This window comes from Dromaius novaehollandiae, chromosome 1, assembly GCF_036370855.1.
Source record: "Dromaius novaehollandiae isolate bDroNov1 chromosome 1, bDroNov1.hap1, whole genome shotgun sequence".
NCBI classification, from domain to species: Eukaryota; Metazoa; Chordata; class Aves; order Casuariiformes; family Dromaiidae; genus Dromaius; species Dromaius novaehollandiae.
In genome coordinates this window covers 151,836,628-151,854,725 of record NC_088098.1, presented here as the reverse complement: position 1 = coordinate 151,854,725, position 18,098 = coordinate 151,836,628, and the positions used below count along the sequence as shown (strand labels likewise).

The window sequence follows — 18,098 nt, the reverse complement described above, 5'->3', positions numbered from 1 at the left end:
TGGAAAGTTGCCCAACAAGTTCTAAAATTGCCTAGTTTTTGCTTTTTAACTTGCAAATAAATCCCTTGAATGTAATGTTGGTCATTGCTGAGGGAGAAACCAGTAAAGGAGGATATAATGTCTATGACCTTTTGGGTAACTTTCAAATACCAGTTTTCCTTTATTCCTGTTAGCATAAAACTAGCATGCTCAGAAGCCTTGTAAAACCCAGAGTAAGTACTTCCCAAAACAATATAAAATGTTACATCTGAAGCAGAGAGTCATCCTTGGTACTCAGTATACAACTGTTGTACCCTATACAATTGACCACTGTATATTTCTATACATCCATTTCTCAAAATTTGCTTCCAATTTAGTCACAGGAAAGGGATTTAAGAAACCATTGCAGAGCTGATGTTCTTGTTTTCAGTTCAGATTCACCCTAACAATAGTCAGGGAAGCTAAACACTGCAGAAACAAGAAATAATTCCTAATGCATTGAAGTGTTTGTCCTGCACTAATGTTCAGTGAACTAATAAGTTCTTTCCCAGATGAAATACACAGTCTCAAGCATGATTACAAAAAAAGGTAATGATTTGAATAGTTATTTTGTTATTTGAATTTTTCATAATTTCAGAAAGCTAGAAGAGTCATTACAAGAGAAAATACAAGAGGAAAATACTCTAAGAAGCCAATGTGTCATTCTCTGCCATGCTCCCATTGTCATTACATGCCAATGCCACAAGAATGGCCCATTGCCTACACAGCAAGGATGTCTATTCACCCACAGCAAAATAAAAGACAATGTTACTCTTACCATATGCAGTTAATGAAAATTAGGGCCTTTGCAGGCCTGTTTTTGCTATGACTACACATTAGTGATGACGGTTGGGCATATTCTTGGTCACAGGCATTTGTGCATATCAAGAGGATTGACTATGTCTTTTGAGCATGAGACTGCATGGCAAACACGTTAGTATTAAAGAAGCCTGTAATTGTGTTTAGCTTTGACATCAGAAGAAAGAAGAGCCTAGACTACTGGAGGAAACTGAGAGAGCTAAACCAGATTCACTTAGCAATGTAGAGACAGAAGGTAATCTGATTGCTATGTCCCAGTATGAAGTAAAGATAACTACCATGGAAGGAGAAGGGCTCTTTGAGCATACCAAGAATAAAAGTTTAGAAAACGGCTACAAAGCCAAAATTTAAGCTGTAAGTTTGCAGAAAGTTACTAATCGTCAGAGGGGACAAACCTCAGAAACAGCTTTTACGTCAAGAGACAGGGAACCTCATATTTGTTTTAATATGGACATTCTTGAATTTCTGAATGGGATTAAATGATGCGGTTTATAATGAAAAGGGACTAACTCCAATAAACCAACAGTCCCAGTATAGTTTTATGTTCTATTTTCCATACTGGGACAAACATTATTTCCTTCAGAGTAGCAGCATTTTTGCCCTGAAATGAGAAAGACAATGTGATTAAATCATAAGATAACATTCTACAGCTTTGAATTGGATTTGCTATGCAAGTTCCTGAGGTTCTGAGGAGTAATCTAATCCTTGGTCCTCAAATTTCTCCAGCTGTAAAACTAGGATTATGATAATTAGTTGCTTTACAAGCTGCTCTATAATTCATTTAGTATTTGTTTAGAGAAGATTACATAAATGCAAAAAATATTCTCTGATTAGGAAATCTCATTTTGTTTTTCTCTCCATCCATCTAATCTGAAATGAGCATTGCTTGAACTGTTAGCTGTATACCTGACTGCAAAAATACACCTGGTAGACACAGTAAAACGCTGAAAAGTAATGTGAACTGACTGACAAAATGTACAAAAATGTTCTGCTCTGGATAAAATTTTAGTATTATGCCACTGCCACATCACTAGGGATTATTCAGTGATTGAACAGAAGAAGCAAATGAGAAGTTCTGTTACCTCCAGGGTTACACTTACTTTTTCAAACCTTTTTCATCTGTTGAATTTGATTGTTTTCACTATCCAACTAGATTCTTCATTTATATAACCTGTTGCATTGCACTAGAGATTCTCTTTTCTTCAGCTGACCTATTAGCATGTATTCATCTTCAAAATGGTATGCTGCAGCAAATATATAGCTGGGGAGGTATTTGTAAAATGCTGACATGTTATGGAAAAACAGAAGTATTTGAATCAACATGGAGAAGTCTGAGTCTAAATTAATTCTTGACCTTAGGCAGACCAAGGAGTGGGATAAAATTGATTATGATCCCTGACCTGGCATTTTTGAAGAGAGCACAAGTTCAGTCTACCCATAGATCCCATATACCTTTGTAGGACTGGACTGTCCACACCAAATTTGGAAATCAGTTCAGAAAAAAGAACGCCAAAATGTCAAGTGCTTACACACAACTTCTTGATTACATTGAAGTAATGGCAAGACAGAAACAGCATAGTTCACTAATACCTAATCTCTTAACCTGCAATTATCTCTACACAGCCAACCAGCTCTGTTGACCAACCCAGACTTGGACATGTGAAGACAGTCAAAGAAATACTGCTCTGATTGAGTTTTCTGCTGGTGTTGAACTTGCAAGAGCAAGCAGGATGCCAGTAGGCCCTTCCCCACCTTCCCAAGTGGGCCTTGTTCCTAACATCTTTTATTTAGGTGTGAATATGCTGTATTTCTTGCTTCTATAGTCATCTCTGGATACTGGAAACCTTCATTTAACTCTTGATCTACCCTACAGATTTAACGTTATAGTTGGAAGCATGTCAGAAATGGCCAATTGTAAATAGTGTCCTGGAGCTCCTGACACAACTACAGCCTGATTAGGACAGGTAAATGCAGGTGATTTGACTGAAGCTTCGTTCCTTGTACTGGAGAAAAGTGGAGAGGTATAACTCAACGAATTTTTTAGATCTTTAAACAGTTCTGGAGAGTACATCTTGCATCATTTTGTTTCATTGTCTTTTGGATAGCGACAGAATACCCAGTGTTTTTAGAAGTCAAATCTTTTCCTACAGAAATTTCCCTGCTACCTCCAAAACAGGTGGCAGTGTTAATTTCCTGTCATTCAATCAGTGCAGTAAACTTTGATTTCCCTGGCTCTGTAAAGGTAACTGTGACTATAACCCTTTTTATTGATCAGCTGATGCTGATCAATATGCCACCTGCAAAGGTGGCACAGAGGCAATATTTCCTCTTCTCTCTCTCTAAGCTAACTTCAATGGAAATGCACTAGGGTGGTTGTGACCTCTTAAGTTTAGCTTTCAACTATGCTCCTGTTTTGAAAGTTGATTGTGAAAACTTCTAAAATGAAATCTCCTTTGCTAGTCTGATCACACCAAAGCCTTTCAAGTATATGAAAGCACTGGATTTCACTTCTTTTTCACCTTCCCCCAGAAATTAACACACTCCCACTGCAAATTTTGCTTTCATGAACCGCATTTCCCAGTAGAAATCCCTCCCATCAGATGACATTCAGCTTGTCCAAATGCATCACAATGTTTACTTATTGCAGTTCACCTGCATCATGACTAGGGCCTTGTTCAAAATGACATTGACTACTTAAACCTCTGAAGAAGTAAGTTGATTATTAAGGTGTAAAGAGTATGTGGAAGAGCCAGGAACGAGATCTAAAAAGTGCACTGCATGACAAGATTACACTTTATATCTTTCCTTCTCTCTCTCCACACTACCTGTCACTTCAAATTTGACCTCAGCTTCAGTCTCTTTGGAGTCTCCTCTTTTCTCCTTCTCTCAGAAATGCCTTTTTCTGCTTTTGCAGAGAAGATAGGAACTATAAAAGGAGCCCACTGCCTTTGCTACAAACCTTTCCCATTGCACGTTCTCCTAGGTTTTCTGATCTGTCCATTTACTTTATCTAACATGCAGGTTTCTTCATGTTTCTGCAAGTCCCATATTTCTTCAGTGCTATGAAAATGTTAAAGAGCAATATAGGATAAGCCAGCAACTTATGAGATGCTGTATACAGTAAAGACATATTGCTGCCCTTCAGTTTCTGCATCTTCCAGAAAGGAAGATCTCTAGCTGGGTGACACTTCCATTACTGCTTTCCCCTGTATTTAACATAAGTTCCGAGTCATTATATGGTCCAAAAAACATGCTTATCCTTATGCATTTGTGTTCATTCATGTGTATGGGTTTTCCATCTTTATTTAATATTTCACTTGCATGAGAGGTGGCCTGGCTTCCTACTTTTGCTCTGGGTCTAAACAAACTCCTAAACTTCTCTGCAATGTTGAATGCGGTCATGGAGGTGGCTGGCACAGGCAGGGATGCACTCAGGGACAGCTGGGTGGTGGGGGTACAGCTTCCCTGGGGACCGCTGCAGCTACAGCCTGTCTACGCGGGGTCTAATACGTGCTCTTAGTCACTACCAGTTCTCTGAATCACAAGTTATTGCACATCCTAATGCAGCAAAATAATATGAAATGCCTTTCTCTCTGCTCACAGTTCTAACCTATTGGGAAAATCCACTTCCCTTCTGGGTTAGCTTCTCGTAAGATGCATCAAACTCCAAACCTCAGTTCTTTGCACCTCTTTACAGCTCTCTGTAGAGGCTCCCATCTGGAGTTAATCATCTTGCTTTGCGTGCATGAACAATAGAGATAGACATGAAGACAATTCTCTGTGTGTCTGTATGTCCTCTTGCAGCAATGGGGCTGTGGGCCTGAGCAAGTGCTCACTTGTGAGAGGCACAATTGAGTGTGTGGAGTCTAGATCTCATTGAGGAAAATTCTTTAGTACATTATTATTCTCATCTCACTGTCCACCAGAAATAATGGAAGTCTTTGCAACTGGCTTAGTTTGTTCATTCTTTCTGTGTACCTTTGCCCTCACTCAGCCCTCAATTACCCAGTAAGTTGTAAAGGTCACAGTATTAATTACTTTCAAATGAGTGTGCATATTCTTTTAAGCATCACTTCTTTCTCTGAATCCTTGGGCAAAATGACAGGGTCAGCTTCTATTTTTATAACTGCAGTGATTTTAATACAACAAGACAGACAGAGAGGAAATCAAACTTCTAATCAGGGACTTCTATTCACATCTAATACATCTCTTCTTTCACACTCTCCCTCCTTACTTTTGCTCAGAGACACGTTCTGACACCAGAAATAGCACACTGCTAATCACATTTTTTTTCCCAATTGTAATATGCAAAACAGTATTAGATGTGCTAATCTGAGTTTCAGTAGTCCATGGAGCTTTGGGTGCACAACCTGGGTGACTAAATGTGTGGAAATAACTCCTGAAATCACATAATTAGTCTGAGGCTCATTAGGAGCAGTGGAGCAAGGCTGCTGTACATCAGCAGAGGTCTCTGATCAGCATCTCCCAAGTGATTGGTTCTGTAGATCTTTAAGTGATACGGGTTTAATTTGACTTAAATTTTTCTGTCAGTAGCAATGCGGCAAATTCCTTTTTCTCTGAATGATAACTTGAAATTATGTGAAATAGAGAGTACAGATTCACTTGATCTCAATGTCCATACCCAGACCCATGAAGTCCTCATCATTCATATCTCAACTTTGCTGCTGTATCTAGAAAAAAAATGAACTTCAGATATGTAAGATAAGGTTAATCTAAAAAATCTGCCCCACCATTATGTTATCTGGTTAATGATCTCTGGTACTCAGGACAGTACATCTTTGAATACAATTGTACCAGCCAGAAAGTTCTTCAGTGTTTGGGTTCCCCTGCTGTTCTAGGGACTATATAAAATCAAAATGCCCCTGGCAATCATCCGTGTAACAGGGAGCACATGGCAATGGTGATGCTTATAACTGGTGAATGCTTAATACCTGCTTGAATGTAACGTGTGAAAGAGCGGGTTTCTGTTAGCCCTGTCACAGCTGTCGTTAAAAATCTGTTTGGGGTGGCTGCTCAGGGGGAAGTCTGAAGAAAGCAAATGTGAACTTGACAGGGAGCTGTGGTAGAAATAAAAGATAATGAGAGAGGTAAAAGAAGATGAAGCACAAAATGTATATAACTCTATAACTATAAATGAGTGAGGCACTGAAAGCCTAAGCATGCTGACCCTGCCCAGATTGCTCCAGCAACTGATTGGGCTGTGCCAGCACACCTAGCACGGCAGTCTGCTGTGCACTGCCTTACTGGGAGCACTGCACCAGACACACACGGCAGCACAGCCAAGAGGCAAAAGAACCCAGGCTAGCAAGAAAACAGGTAAATCTGTCTGGTGGGGAAGATACAGTCTCCTTCTCCACTGTTTCCCCTGCTTCCCCCCAAAGCATCACTTCAGCCTGAAGCAGCTTAGTGCTTCACAGCTTTGTCAATGAAGCTGGATGTCTGCCTAGCTTGGGGTTCTCAGCAACAATATTCTGCTTAAATGGTATATTCCTCTCCCTCCTGTCAAAGTGCAGAGCAAGAATGACAGAAGAGTGCCTCATGCTGTCCTGCATGAGAGAGTCCCTTTGACTGGGAAGAAATCCACCATTTTCACCAAGAGTTTATCACCTCAGGTCAGCGCAGAAGATAACAGCAAAGACTAAACTTTCTCACTGGGGCTCCTGGACCATGAAAGTGCCTCGGTGCCTGCATGAGAGTTAATGTAAAGGTATGCTCTGCAGTGTGAGTCATAAGGCTGATTCAAAGGCTGCCAATTCCATGATATTCCAAAGTGATTTATGACAGATTGAAGCTAACGCCACGGCTGCAGTCAACCAATGCTGTTTTGCAATTTCAGGGCATGTTCCAAAGCAGAAAGGTTAGTTTATGCACAGAGAATTAAAGAGTAAGTCGTATGTTCTCAGTGTATCTGTTTATAAAATGCACGAGTAAATAGCCTACTGTGACATCTTGCATCCTAAAAGTCAGGGCTGCAAAAAATGTTGGCCAGATACATTCTATGTTGGGAGGCACCAGCCTCGTGCAACAATTTTAAACTGAACATGAAGCCCAGAAAAGCTGAGCACTGGGCAGGAGACAGCTTTTCCTGCGGCATTAAATTTACAAAAAGGAATAAGAACAACTGCAAAGGAGTTGAGGTGCTGTGAACGCTGGTGACACATCCAATGAGGGTGTTACTATTGTTCCTGTTCTGAAAGGGTGGTGAACAGATGGATGCTTCACTCTTTCTTGAGTGAAGTTCATTCCTCAGTTTCAGCTAAAAATAATTATTTTACTGCTAGTACAGTTGTAAAGCAGATGAGAACTATGGATTAGCATGAGGCGTTAACTATTATTTTGGTTTTATAACAGTGAAAAGTATTTACTCCAGATCTGACAAAGCTCCTTTTCAGGAGTGATTTTTTCCGATTTCTACAACAATAAGAAAACTAACTATGAAAAATCCCAAGCCATGCAATGACTACCAGGTGGCAATTAATGATCCTTCAAAGACTGATTCAGCTTTGCCCCTTTGCACTTTTTGATAAATGATGACAAGTGTGGGAAGGTAGGCAGTGAGAAATGAGTGGAGCAAGCTGTCACTGTTCAAAAAAGGGAAATCTAATACATCAATCTTACATATCACTGCAGACTAAGCAAAGATATTTAAGAAACTGTTTCCAGTTCCCTGCCATGATGCTCCTGAATTTTTGCACAATCTTTTCAGTTCTTGCTGCTAAGAAACTGTCTGCCTTGTCTCAAAACTGTCCTCACAGAATTTTTCTCTTATAGAGAGATCATCCCACAGTGTTCTTCTCTTATAAGAGATGACAAACTGGATCAAAAGTCACCTCCATTTTGAGAAATAAATTAAGCATTCAAAAGTATTTCTTTTATAGATGAAAGCTAGATATTGCAAGGAAAGAGTGATTTTCAGACAGCTTGCTGCATTCCTGTAACATGCAGGCACCTTGGTTTTATTCTTGCTAATCAAGTTTTCCCCAACAGTGAATCTTTACTGTTTGCCTCAGCACACCCACAGCAGCATGACTGTTTATAAGCCTTTGATGTTACAGAAGACACAGTTCTCAATAACTGCTTGGATAACTTTGAAAATCTTTATAAAAAGAGCCTTAGTTGTGTGTATATCTGTGAATGCCAGGTTGTCACCACCAATAATTGTGCCTGTGATTCTGTTCTTGAGATGTCTGAAGACAGCCAAGACTCTATACTGAGTTCATGTATTTTAGGATCCATATCTCTCCTCAGGCTTCTATAGGCTTGCCATTTGGGTTGTGCTGCACATGCGAAGACAATGTCAAAATGTACTTATCTTCTCTGTTATAGCCTGCTCCAGTGATGACAGCATGGTCAGATGATCGCATGGAAGTTAAAGACCTAATCAATCAAAATTCTTGGGGCATAAAGAGCTAAGACAGAGACTGCTGTTGAGGAATTCCCATAAAAATTGTAAAACATAAGAGAAGTTACTCTTTTGCTTCAGTATTAGCACTTTTCAGCTGGAGCTATCTTTTTGAACATTAGCTCAGACTAGATTTTGGAAATGAGATCCTAGCCTTGGTGTGAAGGCAATAGAATTCTTTTCTTGCAGGGAAGTTTCATGGCTTGCCTGGGTTCTTTCCTTGAAACCCCAGGAGTAGATTCATTTCTTGTTTAAAAACTTTGGATTAAATGAACCAGGCCAAGAGTGATCTCAGGCTCTGGCAAAGTTAGCATGTATTTGGTGGTTACATTCCACTTTTCCCTTGGCTAAGTTCCATAACCATACAATGTTGCTGTTGACAAATACTAATGGTAAGCTCCAGCATACACTGAGTAAGAAATGATAAAATTTATAATAGTATACTGCACATAATGATGACAGAAAATTGAGACTGTCCTAAAACTTAAAATAATCAAAAAAAGGTGTTTTCATAAACTGTACTGCATTTTCCAAATGTGCTTACTGAAAAGCACCTTTAAAACTTCCAGATCTACCATTTACCAGACTTCAGAGTCAGAGCTGTTAGCACAGAAATATTAAGAAGTTCACTTTTCTGTACTGAAAATGCCATTTACAGGTATTAGACACCTGAACTGGACCTAGGTATTTTAAAAGCTTTAGAATTGGCCTTGACCCTCATGAGTCAAAATCCATTATCTTATTTTGGCAGGTGCTGAACTGGAAATTTAGCAGAAAGGATACAGGAGTCCCTAAAAACTATAATTGTTATGACCATTTGTTTTCAGGGGAATTTGTCAAGAGAATAACAAGTAATTGCAACTAGTCTTTTCCATTATATTGTTTTCAAGGTCATGAAATATTTTCCTCTTCTTGTCCCTTTTTTCCCTCCCTCCAGACAAAAATGTTTGCATGCTCATCTTGTAAATAGATGCCAATACCTTCAGCAACTCTGCAGCTTACAAATTAACATCCAGTGTGTCCTTAAAAGAACACAAGCAATGTCAGTTTAGCAAACTTATATCTGTTCTTGCTATCTAGCAATATATTATGTTGACTACAAACAATTCCATCCCAAGACTCCAGTGATATCATTTGGGCAGACCCTCAATGCCCTTCTCCCAAAGACACATCCACAGGACAGGCAGTCACAGTGCTCAGGCCAAGAGAGCATGACAGATGATGAGGGAAATGCATTTAAAAAACAGTAGATCTTACCTGCTTATTCATAAGTATGTAGATAATAGGATTGCAAACAGTGCTGCTTTTTGCTAGGATGGAAGGTATGGTGCTTGCAACTGGAGTCACCACACCTGGCTTACCAAATGTTGCAAGCAGTGCTATAACTCCATAGGGAATCCAGCACATCAGGTAACAGATAACTGTAGTGATCACCATGAACAGTACATGGTATTCTCTTTTGCGGGCAGCATTCTTGTGGATTTTTCCAACCTAGTGAAAGGTGAATAAAAGATAGGATTTAAAGAGCTGAGCTATTGTTTTTATTGCTTTAACAAGCAGAGACTCTTGCTCTCAGATCAGCAATGATAATCAACATTTTAATTTCAGAAGCAAAACAAAGCTACATCCAAAGATGAGCGAATGCTTTCATTATCTCCATCAGGCACAGGAGGAACACCTGCAGACATCATGGTATGTGCCAACACAAGCCAGAATCATAGTGAAAGGTAGAGCAGAAACAGAAAGGTGATACAATTATCATGTGGTTCTTAACCCTTGTTGATCACCTCCTGTTGCTTTTTAGGTACAGCACTTTGTATGATCTTCGAGTATTTCTACTCAAGTTAGTCCAATACCTATGGCTTGCTGGAAGTGGAGCTTTATGAAGCATATGGGAACCAACAAAAGGGTTTTCTGTTTGGGGTGTGGAAACAGCAGAGCAGCATTAGGACTGTGATAGTGCTCAGCTGTGGTTTCTCTGTCCTTGGATGTTTTCAAACCTTGATTAAATAAGGCCTCAGCTGGCCTGGTCTAGTGTTGGCAATGGGCCCACTCTGAGTAGGATGCTAGACTGTACGACCTCCAGAGATCCCTTCCAAGTAACACTTCCATGAAGTTTTAAGTGGTAGGATTCAGTCTTTCTAGCCTATGTTTTCCAGGTATTTTGATACAAAATCCTCAGTCCTGAGAATCATCCTAAGCAGTTATGTTGTGCCCTTAAAAAGTGTGCCAGCTATCGACAGAGATCAGTTACTGTGTTATGTCATGGGAATGGAAGGGAGCTGGGTAACTGAGAAGCACAGATCTAAATAATTCAAGTTTCAATCTAGTGGTACAGTAACCCATTTTGCTAGCATGAATTTGCCAGTAGTTATAGTCTGTGGGCAAACCCAGCTCTGCTCAGGAAATATTTAATGCATTTCCTCTTTGCTTCAAAATATACAGTCCCTTGGTCTGTTTTGGACTGACAGGTCATGTCCTTTTGGAGTCTAGACTTCTAAGATGGAGGGTAAATGTTAAAGTAATGGCCAATTGTTATTTGTAAGGTTTGGTGTGAATGCATTTCTATGCAGGCAACTACAGGACACTTTTCCCTTGTACTTCTACCCCTGAGGGCATTGGCAATAATCGTGAGGAGGAAGCATCACAGAAGGCACATATAGTACTATCTGCAAGCACTACTTTAAAGCAAGCTTCCCGTGCGCTGTCTCTGTGAGGTGGCCATTAAGTTTGACACCAAGCTCACAGAAGTCAGGACAAGGTAAGATGGGGTGTAGATCAGGTATGGGTGCTCAGCTTCATTTTTGGGGGTTATGAAGGAGTTCCTGGGAAACACTTACAAAGACGAACTCCAGAGTAGTGAGGCTGGTCTCCCTAAGCATCTTTGCAGCGAACAGAGAAAAACGTACTCTGCAAGGACACTCATTTTGCAGCCAGCCTCTTTCCACTGACTCTAAAGGAGTTTCAGCACACAGGTCTCCCAAGGTTATAGTTAATTCCATAACTGACCCCCAGCGTGTGTTTAGCAAACCCATATGTTCCAGCAGGATTTCTGGAAGTAATCAGATGACCAAAGTATATCGACTGAATATTGTGTTCAGCCAAATGTAATTTATGTCCACTTTCAGGTCTCTTTGCCTCCTGAATGTAATACTTGAGAGCAAACTGCACACAAGGAAACTAAGCTCCTGTAAAGCTACAAGCATAAATAAGCAAAAGGGCAGCTCCCTTGAATGTAATGAGTCCAAAATTTATCTAGCCAAAAAAAAAAGAATTTGAAATGAATAGATTTAACCTGATGCAGTAGAACACTGACGTACACATCTCTGTAAATGAATACAGTAGAGTTAAAGGTGGAAGCCACTAATTATCCAAGTCAAGTGTCATCTACTGTCTCAAGGTGCACAGCCTGCACATGCTAATGCTGTGTGAATACTCAAAGCTTTACCTACCTCTGTGCAGGTGTTTTTGTATTATGTATGTGTTGATGTATTGGACTGTGTGAGTTAACAACATTACATAGCAATTGTATAAGTATATATGAAAGGCAGAATAATATGGTGACACTCTTTAATTAGTTATGATTCTAGTCTTTGGGGGTGGGGGGATGTTATGTGGATTTCATGTGGATTTTAGTATAAATGTTCCTATTGAAAGTAAATAAAACAGACACAGACTTACTCCCTTCAAAATCAACAAGTATTTTTCCGGTGTTGTCTTCTAATTACCTTCTGCAAAATGTCAATTACAAAATAAAATCTGGCCTTCCTGAAAACACTTGGGACTATTCTTTTCTTTGCAAGAACAGAACTTGTTTATTTCACAATTACTTTATCTTGAGAAAAACATTAATAATAGATAAATGCTCCAATCCTGTATTGCTTATTTGAACTAAATATTTCCTGACTAATGGGAATGTTTTCCGACTAAAAAGTGCAAGATCAGCCCCTGGGTTAGCTGCAGCTATATTACAAGCTTAATATTAACCCGAGAATGCAACGCCCACTAGCCCACACAACTAAAGGTCTTCAATAATGGCAGCGGCATCAGACAGCACATTTTCTCTATGTTTAGATAACATCTCTGTCCTGAAGACTTTATCCTCTGTATAAATAAAATACAGATGAATGATAATGGAAGAAAATGTGTGTAAAAGTGAAGTGATTGTGCTGGGATTTTGGTATGCATCCTTTCTATTTTCTTTAGGTTGTTTCCTTAGGAAGGCAAGGCAGGCTTGCACTGTCACTGTGTCTGTGCTACTATGAATGAATGTCTGCCTGACTGTTGGTCCCAATAGTTTCTTTGTAAATTTGTCTGAGTTTTTCCAAAGGTTTTGAAACTAATCAGATGAACAGATGTCTTTGACACTGAGTTCTTCACATGTGACTAGAGAAGAAAGATCCTTAATAATGTTCTCATCAAGGAGAAAAATTCAATGTAAGATGAACTCAAATTAGACACCAAAGCATCCCCTCTAGTAAAATTCTGTTTTGGTTTGGTTTGACTTTTTTCTCTTCCATCTTGTTTCTCTGATAATTAGTAAGAAGCAAGCTCTGATCACAGCTGCTCCTGAAATAGGACATTTATAATGTCTCCCCAATATCTATTAAGGGTGACCTTCCACTGCAGTCTTCTATAATTGAGTTTAAAAGTCATTTGTCATGAGACAAACCTATTGGAAAGCAAATTTAGTTAGCTGTCATGCTCACAGAGTCTTTTGCTTCCATGTTTATGCCAGTATATCCAATTGTTTTGATTTTTTATGTGCCTCATATTAGAATCCTATAATATGATTTAATTACAGTCCAGATCCTGGGCACGAGCAAGTTAGAACTTTGGGGGGGGGGGGGGATTAAGGGTTAAGTACTTTTTTTTTTTTCCAAAAGTACATTTCTCTTCTTACAGTTTCAGAGAAGAGATTAAAAGTATGGAGCAGCAGGGCAAAAAGCCAGCAATGGACCAGAAAAAGTGAGGAAGGATCAGAATATACATCCTTCCTTAACAGCTCCAAAATCCTGGTGACCTGGGTGCCCCAGCTTTCCAGCTCATCTGCTTCCTCATTATCAGTATTCTCCCTTTTTCTTGCTGTTCTGGCTGCCAGTCTCCTCTAGCTTTCTCTCGCTCTGTATCCCCTTGACCTCATGCTTACACTTGAGACTCAAGGTTCAATGCTCTTCCCTTAGTACCAAACCAGCTGATCAGCTGTCTGTTCAAAGACAGGCCATCATTTTATCCTCCAGCTCAGGAATAGCTTGGGAAAGGATCTTACTGTGATGGTGGGTTACCAGGCATAGACTCTAATTAGCACAATGAGCAGAAGCAGCGGGGTTCGTTATAAACAGAACAGGACAACACAGAGTCCTTGAGAAGCTGCAGTGAACTGTGAGGTAAAAGCAATCAGGTCATTGAAATTGAGCTGATGGAGAAAGGTCCAACAGTAAGGTAGGAGCTATAGTGCAGACCTGAGGGGCCACAGCTGATCATAAAATGAGATTTGCTCACTTAGCATGGGGGGGAAAGTAGTAGGAAACTGCAGAATCAGCATTACTGTCTTAATTACATATGCCCCAATATGGAGAAGGTGTGCTGGTGGTTCATTTGGCTTGAAGCACAGGACATGTGCTGTTCTGGAGTTGTGCTTGTGACTGGTACCATCCACTGGAGGCACTGAAAAGGGGTGGGGGAAGAGTCATATTGCTCAGTGCCTCCAAATGCACCACTGGACCAATCGCCCACTGCTGTGTGACTGTCCATCCCTAGTCTCGTGTCATGTCTTGGGAAACAGGGCTGAACAGTGTAATCTTGTTTACTAGGCTGCTTTTGTCCCTCCAAGCCATTTCAGCTCAAACATTGCTGTTGTGTTGGTAGTAAAGGCAAGAGGCAGAGTCTCAAGGTGGTTGTGATATCATCCTTATGCAGTCTGGGATACCTTAACAAAGCAAGAAATGCTAGAGGATTTCAAGAAGTGTTAGATGATTCTGTAAGAAGTGCTCAAAGAGTCCTGTTTTTGAAGGCATGTACTATTTTTTTTTTTTTTTTTTTGCAGTTTTGGTACCATTGTCTTTGCAACTTTGAAGCCCACCTTTAAAACATATTTTCTTTAAAAATTTCTCTGTTTATAGGAGCTAGAAGGCCTCAAGCAAAATGTAGTTCAAGTTGACCTAACCCACAGAAAAACTACAGTTTTTCAAGTGAAAAAGCAGTAGGCAAATTAATGTTAAAATGATTCTATTTCTTATTTTAAAACTTTTGGACAATTTAATGCAACTACTACATACTCTTTTCAGTAATCAAATGGGAGTGCCTCTCAAAAAACATTTAGTGTCTGGACAGCCAGTTGGCAGAAAAGCGTCAGATGATGGTAATAGAAAGTAGATTAAAATAATGTTCTAGAATGACTCAGTTTTTTAAGTCAAATCTGATTGTGAAGATATAAAGGGTAGGTGCGTACAATATATTTTTAAAATTTATAAAAGATCTAAAACACATCATTACAATGAAACAAGAAATACTGAATTGTTGAGACCAAGAGATGTTTATTTAGAATGGTTGGAAAACATGTGCTTTTGCTATAAACTCAATTCTTTTCTCTGGGACAAGGGCCATCTCCTGCCAAATTTGGGAGCCCTGCTCTGACATAGGAAAGGCACTACAGTTAAGGAAAAAAGGGGTCTTTTTTTGTTTTTGAAATTCTTTTTATGAGCAAATAGTGTCTCACATAGTCTCATTCCAGGAAGCAGCAGAAGTGCTTTGGCTGAAACTTCAGAAATCAGCCTGAGGTAGCTACAGACAAGCTTGTCTAATCTGAGGCACTGAGTATAAGACTGGCACAATTAGCTCTCACCTTGTTTTGCCCTGTAGCCAAGCTACATCTCACATACATACATAGCGATCCTTTTCCCCCCTCCTTTTCCACTCAATCTGACATGCTAGACACCAATGGTTAGCTGATTATGGCAATCTGCTGAGCAGATGCATTAGATTTGATAGGCCACAGAGCATGGGAAAAGCCATGGGAGTTTTCAGCAATAGCCATGGCAGAAATATGATCAAAGTGGGCCTGAGTGACACATTGCTTGGTTGACATCAAAAGATGCATCCTCTCCCTTCCAAGCTGACCAGGTGTTCCAGATATATCCCTCACCATGTGACAGGATACTATTTCATGCTTTGGAAAAGAAGAAACTGAAGAGCTCCACACAGAGTACAGAAAATTTCAACACAGCTGGTGAAAGTGTGGAATAAACTCCTGAAAGGGGAACTTACAGCGGGAAATGGAGGCAGTTAATAAGGAGGGATGCTAACAGGTTGGTGCTTCTAAAATACGGACCCCCCAAATATTCTGCTGTGGCAGGTACTCTGCCAGGAACCTCTGCCATGGTGTAGGCAAATTTATGGGGCTCTCATGACAGGGATCTGGGGAAAAGGATCTACTTGGCGGGAGCTCGGCTGACCTTGTAGAAAAGACACAATGAGTCTGTCCTTTTCCTTGCAGAAGGCTAACGAGCACTTCCAAACACATCATCTCTGTAGAACAATAGTGTGGGAGTAAATAATATGGCTATAGGTCATATAAAATGATTTTTAGGGTAACAGATGGATGCATGCAGTAGCTCTGAAGGGTCCAGATCTCACCACTGCCAAGTCAGTCGATCTCATAAGCCTCCTGCTGGAGGGGGCAGCCAGACTGTACCCATAGGTGGGCCAATGCGCTTTTTCAGACTAAAGACTGGAGCATTCCTACTTTGGAGACAGAAGACCCAAACAAAATAGGACAGCAGCCTCAGGTGAGAGGTATATTGCTTTTAATACTTTTTTTCTTAGCCACCACTTGGCTCCATATGTAAGAAGAGCCCTAAATGGTGTCCTGCCCAAGGGGACAGCCTGCCCCTTCCTGTGCTCCAGAGACCAAATATCTGACCTACTCCAACCCCTGCTCAGCTTACTTTAGATTTACCTCAACATGAGCTGTGCAACCTGGGAAGTACTGGTGACTCTTCAGCTACTTAGGAGAGGGCTGTAGTACTAGGAAAGATCTGACTTATGGGTGTACAGAGAGGCTGTGTTGCTGCATGTTGCAAGTGACTGAGAGGCCCATGAAGCCAGGCACATATGTCTGAGTCAGCCCTGCAAGGCACTAGCACGTAGTGCATACTCCCATCACTCATAGGCAATTTTTATATATATATATGTGTGTGTATATATATATATATATTTATAAGACAACGGAGTTTGGCTAAAGATAGCTATAAAGAAGAGAAACTTTTAATGATGGAGATTTAACCTGATTGCTTGATGGATTCCCACCTTTCTTTTTGCATTTACCCCAGTCTCCACCCTGTACTTAATGTAGCTAGCTCCTTTCTCTAACAAAGTATTTCCTTTATATTTTAACTTCTCCCAGTCATTTTCAATTGTGAACATCTTGAAAGGATTTGAAGAATATGTGGTGCCCCATCCGTCTACCCACCTGGATGGAGAGATTGTACAGTAAGAATCCAGCATCCAGACCCACCTGAAGGAAGGAACATGCACATCATAGCATCTTAAAAATCGAAGGGCTATTTATGCATTTTTTTCTTCAAGATCAGCTTCTCTTTCTCCAACTTTTCATTAAGAGGTAAAATAACTGAAGTCCTACACTTTGTGAATCTAAACAGTGGATGTTGTAATCATCCTTTACTTAGCCCATTCTAAATAAGCAATATGAGAACAGTGTGCAAAGTGCTTTGTTTGCTTTGTTAGTTTATTTATCATGGCTGATGCATTATTCCTGGAGCTGTCTTTGTACATTTTACAGTCAGATAGCCCTGTTTTTTCACTCTTTCAAAACTGCACTGTAAAGAGCAGGCTATTTACAAACAGCAGTGCTTTTTGCCAGCCTCTTTAAGTCTCAGATATGAATGCTCAAATATTCAACAGTACTACCAAAACCAGGGACAAATGAAATATTCACAATCATTTAAGGGAAGTCTGTCACTCTTTGAAAATTTAGTCTATTACAGTTTCTTGAAATGAACTGAAGAAAGCTAAGCTGCACATTTTAATGTGAGAGCCACAGTATAGAAAAAAGATGGAATAAGATAATTAATTTTCTTTCACTAACCAGTCAAGTCAGACAGTCTTCTCTGTTATGTTTCTACCATAAGAAAATTAGAAATGCTCACTGCTTGTTGGTATGAATTGGCCCTCCCTCCACTAAACCCAGGAGTCTCTCAAACCAAGCAGTGACGCAGATGTCAGCTGTGATGAGCTTTCTCCTCCTGGGTGCTGTCTGCAGGCAAAAACAGGGAAAAAAAAGGAAAAAAAAACCCAACCCAAAGCATAAAAAGTTCTAAAAGGAAGCTCCAGGTAATTCACAACTCAATGTTACCAACATGCAGTGCTACTCCAGAACTGAGACCACATGAATTTATACTTTGGTTGTTACTTAAGGCAGATAATCATGGGAAAGAAGTCCCCACTGGCTTAAAACTGAATACCTTCTGCATCAGTATTTAGATGGCTAAGTTTAAAACAAGAGAAAACAGTGAAGAGATATATAGTTTCTGTGGAAACAGGGACTGAACACAAACATCTAATTAGAGTCATCTTACCATGCAATGAGCCCTAATTCAGCAAAGTATTTACACTCACATATGTTTACTGACTGAACTGAGATTTAAGCACACATCCAAGCATTTTGGTCAGTTGGGCACACACAATGAGTTAATGGCATAAATGAGTTAATAGCAACAAATACAAAGGAGGAAGTCATAAAATCACACAAATGGGCTTTATTCTTAATTATTCTAGTGTTATTGTTAATTTTAGGAACTGAAGTCCATATGAAGGATAT

The 18,098-nt window shown here is 39.9% G+C and overlaps 1 protein-coding gene across 6 annotated transcripts in view; it reads right to left on the bottom strand.

Annotated features, from left to right (window-relative positions):
• Positions 1 to 18,098, bottom strand: part of LOC112984985 (vertebrate ancient opsin-like) — a 91,741-nt gene that overhangs the window by 15,133 nt on the left and 58,510 nt on the right. For 5 of the 6 annotated variants that reach the window (XM_026103264.2, XM_026103265.2, XM_026103262.2 and 2 more), the window contains exon 4: positions 9,518 to 9,751. The exons of the other annotated variant lie outside the window; for it this stretch is intronic. In XM_026103264.2, coding sequence (XP_025959049.1) covers positions 9,518 to 9,751 — 234 coding nt within the window. The remainder of the gene's footprint in view (positions 1 to 9,517; positions 9,752 to 18,098) is intronic. 6 annotated transcript variants of the gene reach the window in all.